Source organism: Gasterosteus aculeatus, chromosome 18, assembly GCF_964276395.1.
Source record: "Gasterosteus aculeatus chromosome 18, fGasAcu3.hap1.1, whole genome shotgun sequence".
NCBI classification, from domain to species: domain Eukaryota; kingdom Metazoa; phylum Chordata; class Actinopteri; order Perciformes; family Gasterosteidae; genus Gasterosteus; species Gasterosteus aculeatus.
Window position 1 is genome coordinate 16655105 of NC_135706.1, and position 7500 is coordinate 16662604.

The 7500-nt window shown below is 52.5% G+C and overlaps 2 protein-coding genes across 4 annotated transcripts in view; one reads left to right on the forward strand and one right to left on the reverse strand.

The window, feature by feature from the left end:
- sox11b (SRY-box transcription factor 11b) overlaps positions 1-307 on the forward strand; it is a 2324-nt gene extending 2017 nt beyond the window's left edge. Inside the window, exon 1 of the mRNA XM_078093831.1 lies at positions 1-307. This exon is cut by the window's left edge and continues 2017 nt beyond it. The gene's annotated coding sequence lies outside the window, so the exon portion shown is untranslated.
- Positions 308-2097: 1790 nt separating this feature from the next.
- The window catches only part of kidins220b (kinase D-interacting substrate 220b), a 13450-nt gene continuing 8047 nt past the window's right edge, over positions 2098-7500 (reverse strand). Inside the window, exons 19-29 of one of the 3 annotated variants that reach the window (XM_078093832.1) lie at positions 7300-7500; positions 6996-7084; positions 6573-6880; positions 6319-6497; positions 5868-6100; positions 5560-5676; positions 5098-5127; positions 4650-4787; positions 4481-4579; positions 4118-4339; positions 2098-3846 (exon numbers count right to left, since the gene is read on the reverse strand). The exon at positions 7300-7500 is cut by the window's right edge and continues 40 nt beyond it. In XM_078093832.1, the coding sequence (XP_077949958.1) occupies positions 2680-3846; positions 4118-4339; positions 4481-4579; positions 4650-4787; positions 5098-5127; positions 5560-5676; positions 5868-6100; positions 6319-6497; positions 6573-6880; positions 6996-7084; positions 7300-7500 (2783 nt within the window). In that variant the 3' untranslated portion in view covers positions 2098-2679. The remainder of the gene's footprint in view (positions 3847-4117; positions 4340-4480; positions 4580-4649; positions 4788-5097; positions 5128-5559; positions 5677-5867; positions 6101-6318; positions 6498-6572; positions 6881-6995; positions 7085-7299) is intronic. The other 2 variants (XM_078093833.1, XM_078093834.1) reach the window with 2 other exon arrangements.

Here is a 7500-nt window from a genome sequence, read left to right on the forward strand (position 1 = left end):
AAATATTTTCAGGCATATTTTTGTACAAACTGTTTTGTTTCAGGCACTTCTTCTCTGCTATATTTGACTCGCGAGGGTTCGAATCCCTGCCTTGCTTTAACGGTTTTTTAAAAACGCGTGTGCAGAACCGGAAGTGGGTCTGGCGGTCCGGATTGTAAATGTTGTGTAAGATAAAGTTTAGACCTTTTGTGTACATATGTTGTTACGGATGTTACGTTTTTTATCAAGTTTATAAGGACACGTTTGTTTTGTTCATTATTTTTGTGCAATATGCAAGAAAAATAAAGTTTTTCTTTTTGTAGCAGCAGAACCTGCGTTAACGTGTCTTCATGGTGACGTCACTGATCCCCGCGGCTCCTTAAAGGGCCGCACCCCGCTTTTTGAACGCGCTCCTGATGTTTAGTTTAAGGCTTTGAGGCCTTTGATCTTTGTATAAAGTGTAGCGACCTGAATAATGACCACGATCAATACTTTAACGCTGCGCTGGAGCTGGTCCACGTGCGTGATCTCCGATGCTCACGTTGTGATGTCGTTGTTTTCATCTATTCTGAAAGCGGGATGAGATTTAAGAATAATAAAATATATCGACCAAATTCTTAACATGAACAAACATTGTAAAATTAATCATTTCTTTGAATTACATGTCATTTAGCTGTTTTTATCCAAAGCGACTTACAATATTTAACCCAATGAATCTTATTTATATTATAAAAGAGGTAAAGGTTCCGCTAAGTGAAGTAGTGTAAATGGCCGTCATGAGAGCTGTTTGAATTATCTAATGTCACGGAATCGTGCTTCAATGCTTCCTTACTTAGCCCCTTAGCATAGGAACCATCCTTTACTAAAGGAGGTTATTCCTTCCCACAATTCCTTGCGGCTACAATATTTCAATTAGCTCCAGACTGACGTCAGTAACGTGCGTCTCCGTCCATCTTTACCACGTAGCTCCGTGGAAGTCGATTCCCTAAACACCGCCGTGTCTTTTCCTAACTCCTCATGCACTTTCCTAACCATCTGTTCTGTCAAGGAAAGGTGGTTAGGAGTCGACGTTAGGAGGCAGCTTCTCTCTTCAGTCTCCTCAGCAGCAGCAGTTGAGAAAACCGAGCGCTCACAGGCGGAGAACCGTTGACCTCCTGACCTCCTATTGGTCGCCCATTGACCTCCTGACCTCCTTAGCTCCTATTGGTCGTCCCGGTGATCCTATGACCCCTCAAGACCTCGGCTTTGCATTCTGGGTAACCTGAAACAAAACAAAGGGTGGAGGAGAAAGAGCTGGGGCTTACATGTCCCAGCATGCACTGCAGCACAGCCAAAGCAGCTGCCCCCCCCTCATGGACTCTGAGGCCCCCGCTGAGAGGGTTTGCTTCTGTCCCATCGTTGGGTGTTTGAGGCCCGCCTGCATTTTGAGCCCTTTAGGAACGGTTTCCCACTAGAATTACCCACAAGTCATTGCAACATGAGTTTCAATAACCAGTGGAAAAGGTAAACAAAGAGGAGGCACACGTGTGTTAAGACTGTCATAATAAAGTGTATATATTTAAAAGATCAAGGCTTGAAGAGAAAAACAGTTGATATTTATTAAACTCTTCATCAAATAATTGATTTTTTTCAACTTTACCACCACTGCTCCCGTTGCCTAGAAACCTGCTGCGCTTGACTACAGATAGAGAAGATAATCTTCTTATTTCATTTTATTTTGTATGTCCCAGTCCTCCCAGTCCTCCCAGTCCCCCCAGCCCCCCAGTCCCGCAGTTCGCCGTGTCCCCTGTCCTCTGACTCGTCATCAGCTGATCAGAGGCTGCAGACATGAAAAGGCCTTTTTATAGGAGGAGAAGGAAGAAGAAGAGGAGGAGGAGGAGGAGAAGGAAGAAGAGGAGAAGGAGGAGGAGGAGGAGGAGAAGGAAGAAGTAGAGGAGGAGGAGGAGGAGGAGGAGAAGGAAGAAGTAGAGGAGGAGGAGGAGGAGGAAGGACTGACGATGGAGGAGATTGTATTCAATGATTTGTTAATCCTGTTAACTCTGGTATCAAGAGCTCGTGTCCTTCAACTCTCATGTAAACAAGACCTTGCTTTCAATAAAAGAGTCAAAGAATCAATGATCAATATTCAGACTTTTTATTAGTTCCAACAGATTAACAGTGAAGATGAAGATGATGAAGAGCACCGAGGAAACATCAACATGCAGACAAACAGATATCAGGTCACTTTATAATCTGCCTTCAATAAACCGATGATGTATTCATGAATTACTTTTAATCCAAAATTCAGAATAAAAGTCAACAACATTGATTATTAATCATTAATATTAATAAGAGATAAAATACTTCAAAGTTGAACTCTTTTAGCTTCGTTGCACCAGAGGTCATCTGGATGGACAATAACAACCACAACAACAATAACAACAACAACCACAACAACAATAACCACAACAACAACATGCAGAGCTTCTACTAAGCTTCCTGTTGTTCTACTGACACCACGGCCCCCCAGCAGACGCCTCCTGCTCCTCGGTTCCTCACTGCACGAGACCAGGACCTGATTTAAGGTCACTACTATTCTTACTAGATGACGTCTGACCCGAGGCCTTCGGATTGCTTCAGAAGGTGGGGAGGCGGCTCCTGGTGGACCCTCAGTGCTCTGCTCACAGGTCACGATGAGGTCACGGTGGGGTCACGGTGGGGTCACAGGATGCTCTCCCGCTCCTCTCCGAAGGTGACGGTGTCGGAGGACACGGTGCAGACCTCTGGGGGGTCGCCTGGTTTCAGGCCCCTCTTCAGGTGGACCACGCGTACGTTCTCGTTGTTGGGACCCGGCCTGGTGGAGGAGGAGCAGGAGGAGGAGCTCGGGGATAGGATGACATCGCTGGTGGAGGAGGCGGGGTTGGAGGAGGTGAAGCCCTCTGCGGGGGGGCGGGGGCGGTTCCCTTGCAGGGCGTTGGTGTTGTTGTTGAGGGTGACTGTGCTGGGCGTGCGGTTTAGGTTGAAGGACCTGGAGGAGGTCCAGGTCTCCTCGGGGCTGCTGGCCAGCAGGCTGCACTGGTCCTCGGAGCAGATGGACATGCGGGCCACCGCCGGGTCCTGCAGGCCACTGAGGCTGCTGGGAAGTCCCTGCTTCCTGGCCACGCCCTCCTCGTCCAGCTCGATGAGGTTGGCCCTCTCCAGCTGCGACAGGTCCGCCTCCTCGTCCTGCAGCGAGTGGTTGGGCGAGCTCTCGTTGGACCGCACGCCGGAGTCCGACGAGTCCTTCTTGTCCAGCGTGGCGTCCGACAGGTAGTCCTTCCCCTTCAACGCCAGCGAGCCGCCGGGGGGGGGCTTGGGTCCTGCCTTCTTCCCGTCTTTCAGCAGCGGGGCATTGTCGGACTCCTCCGACTCCTCGTCGTCACTGGTGAGCTTCTGGTAGCGCAGCCCGCCGGCCTTCAGCTTCAGGTCAGCGGCGCCCTGGAACAGGCCCCCCCTCTCCGCTGAGGCTTTGCGGGTCAGCGGGTTCCTGGAGGACCCCTGCTCGCCCTTCTCGTCCTCCTCGGTGATGGGGTCCAGGGCGTCGGAGTTGGAGGCGAACTCGGCGGAGTCCGCAGGCGGCTTGCCGGCGCTCCTCTTGCTGAAGGACTTGCGTCCGTCCGGCTCGGCGCCTTCCTTGCTCTCGGCCGACGAGGTCATGAAGTGACCTGGCTGTGGTTGGACGGGCCTCTCGCCCCCGGCGCCGCCCATCTCCACCTGGGCCATCTGGGCGATGTACTCCTGGTAGGCGCTGCGGTACTCGTCCTGCTGCCGGTCCGTCAGGCGGGCGATGTCGTTGGAGGACTCCTGGGAGTTCAGGCTGGTCATGCTGGCGGTGCGATGAGCGCCACCCTGAGGATCGAAGGAGACGAGATATTTATATTTAAGCGACTTACATCACAGTTTGAACCCGTGACCTTTTACATTTCTGACCGGGGGAATTCGGGGTCAGACGTCTTGCTCAGGGACACTTTGACATGGGACATGGGGCAGCTGGGACTCCAACCACCAACCTTGCGCCACAACGACCCCCAAATACTCAATGGAGATGCTCAGAATTGAACCCAGGACCTCATACATGCGCTCTATCACTGAATACAACTGAATTAAACTGATTCTTCACCATCCACTGCGTGTTCCCCGGCCGCGGAGCCTCGTCCAGTCCCACCGCGCTCAGCTCCTCAAAGCTCAGGTTGAAGCTGTACATGGGAGATGCGTCTGAGCCGGCGTGGGGCGGAGCCACCGCTCGCCGCCCCGCCTCCACGTGAACGCCCACGACACTGCCTTGCTCACTGGCAGCTTCCTCGTGCAGCACCTGCCGCTCTATGTGGCGCATGTCAAGAACCTGCAGGAGACGACAACGTCACAGCTGCACCAAAGATAAATATTCACCTATATTATGCATAAATATTCAAATATGCTACACGTTTACTCTTTATCTGTATGTCAGAGACATGCTAACAGTTAGCCGCTGGCTTTCGCTCACCGTGGCTCTGAAGAGCTGCCAGTCTCCAAAGTTCATGCTCATCTCCTTCTTCAGCTCATCGATGTTGCACTGCGTCAACACTCGGCCGTTGACGTTGGCCTGGAAACCAGAGAAAACGTTTCAGTGTCACGTGACCTTCCTCTCCTGGATGAGCAGAAGCCACACCCACCTTCCGGATGGTGGCGCCGTAGTGTCCCATCATGCTCTGGTCGATGCCGTCGATCTGCCGCACGCGCTCACACACGGCCTCCGTGGTCATGGAGCTGAGGAGCACGACCGGAGCGGCGGACGCCACCGAGGACGGGCCCTGTACAGAGACACGGCGGTTTGAATCCCAGGACGTAGCAAACACACGGGAAGGACCACGTCCCTGAGGACATTTGTCTGATTATCTAAATAGAGAAAGCAGCTTAATGTCGCTACTTGATTAGCATCTCGGTTTTATCTAAGGGACGTTTTGTTTTGGTGCAAAGAAACTAATAAAAGTCAATTCTACGAGCTAGTCAAGGCAGGGTGCATGCTGGGAGTTGTAGTGGGCAGAGGGAGTGAGTCTGATCAGGCAGAGAGGAAAGGAGGAAAGGAGGGAAGGAGGGAAGGAGTTAGGGAGAGTTCAATACCTGCTTCCTTTTCAAAGATGAAACCTTAGACTGCAGACAGACAAGCAGACAGACAGACAGACAGACAAGCAGACAGACAGACAAGCAGACAGACAGGTGAGGAATGAAACATCTGGAAAAACAAAGATGGCGGACAGAAAAAGCGTGAAAATGACTGACTGATTTCACTGAGAAGAAGAAGAAATCATCGTGTTTCTACGCAGCCCCACAAACCACAGAAGAAGAGCTGTTGTTAGCGGCGGGAAGGTTTTGAAGTAACAGGAAATAAATCATGCGTGATCATCAAAATAATCATGAAAGACCAGAAAAATCTTTGTTTTGACGTAATTACTGGTTCTTTTATTTTAGGATGAGTAAATCCATATTTATTTATTCAATTTGGTGTTATTTTAAAATAGATTCAGGACTTTTTTAATGTTACGTTTATTAAAGCTGACGATCCTCCATTCTGAAGGTACTCACAGCGGCGACGTCCCGGCTGTAGGAGTGTTTGGGTGGAGGACGTGGGTGGAGGTATGATGGGTAGGTGGAGGCCATGAGAGGGCGAGGCACCTCGTAAAGGTGATGGGGGAAATATGGCTGAAGGTGGAGGGGGGGGGCAGAAATCAAAATAACGTTCACAGAGAGGATTGGACATCAAACAATAAAAAGGAGGCAAATGAGAAGCAGCGCGTCTGATTGGCGGGTCCGCTTGACAGGAAGCTGTGACATCACAGCTCAACCAATGGGGCAAGGCGACATCGGCGGGTGGGGGCGGAGTCTGGACTCACCCTGTTGTAGAAGGGGTGCTGCGGTCCGGCCATGCCGCTGTAGTAGCTGCTGTGAGGCGTCGGGGAGGCCACGCCCCCTGCAGGGTGAAAGGGCCCAACGAAGGAGGCCGAGGGGGAGCACGCCGACGACACCTGGCTGTACATGGAGCAGGGGCGGGGGTGGGGAGGGGCCTCCTGCAGGGGGGGGTAGGGAACCCCGGCCATATTGATCTGTTCACGGGCAGCACGAACATCTGGATCAGAGAGAGACGGAGCGCATCAGCTGTAAGTTGTTAAGTACTTGTAGTACCTGCAGTACCTGTACCTATAGCACCAGTACCTGCTGTACCAGTAGTACCTGTAGTACCTGTAGCACCAGTAGTATCTGTAGCACCAGTTGTACCTGTAGTATATGTAGTACCTGTAGCACCAGTAGTACCAGTAGTATCTGTAGTACATGTAGAACCAGTACCTGCTATGATCTCCCTCAGTTTGGGGTCCAGGTTCACGGTGCAGGGCAGGAAGGTGCGGATGTCCCTGGAGGTCAGGACGGGGGTCCGTGAGGACAAGAAGACCTCAAAGCCGCGAGTGTCTCCGTCTATCTCCAGCAGAGGCTCCACGTCCTTGGTGGTGGGGATGTTCTTAGACACTCTGAGAGGAGAAGAAGACACCCGTCTTTACTACTGATGTGGTCCCTCTGTGGCGGCGTGGCGGGTGACCTCTGACCTCTCGTAGACGGTCTTGAGCGTGGCCAGGTCGGGGACCCCGTCGGTCTCCTCCAGGTACAGGATGAGCCAGGAGGTCCTGTAGGGCCACTGCTCCGTGAGGTTGATCCAGGAGGCCAGGCGGTCCCAGCTGAAGGCGATCTGATTGGCTCTCAGCAGGCGGCCCGTCACGGACACGATGTTCAGCAGCCTCCTCATGGTCTGAGGGCTGATGTCACTGAACCAGTCCTCCGTCACCATCAGCTTCGTCAGGTCAAAGGACATCTGACGGGTCACCGAGCGCTGCACCTGCCGCCGCCGGTAGGTGTCCTGGAGACACAAGGGTCACGTCACAAGGTCAAACAGGTCACGTGACCTCTGCCCGACGAGTATGACGGGAAGTATGACATGAGGTGTACACACACACACACACACACACACTCACTCGACGGTTCAGTGTCGTTTTGCTTCCTGTCTTTGTTAATTCTCCCAAACTGTGCTGAGACAGTTTCCTGTCCAACTCCTCATGCCAACCTACAGGGGGACAGAGGGGGAGACAGAGACAGGGGGGGAGTAGAAGGAAGGGGGGTTTGGAGGGGAGAGAGAGACAGAGACAGAGAGGGAGAGAGGGAGTGCGAGGGGGAGAGGGGGAGAGAGGGGGACAATATTTGTCTTTACAGTCATCATTCTCCATGAACCCCCCCCCCCCGTCTTCGCCCCCAAGCCTCTGTGTGTGTTGCCACGGTTACCATCTGCGCCGGCTGCCTCCCCGTTGGCGGGGGCGGCGGCGGCGCACATCTTCCGGGCGCTGGACAGCCCTCGGCTGTTGAGGAAGACGGGCAGGTGCACGATGTTCCTCATGTAGTCGTGGCCGTTGATGTTGGAGTCTCTCAGCACCGAGTTGAGGTTCTGGTTGATGGCCTTGATGATGATGTGAGGGTCACTGGCAA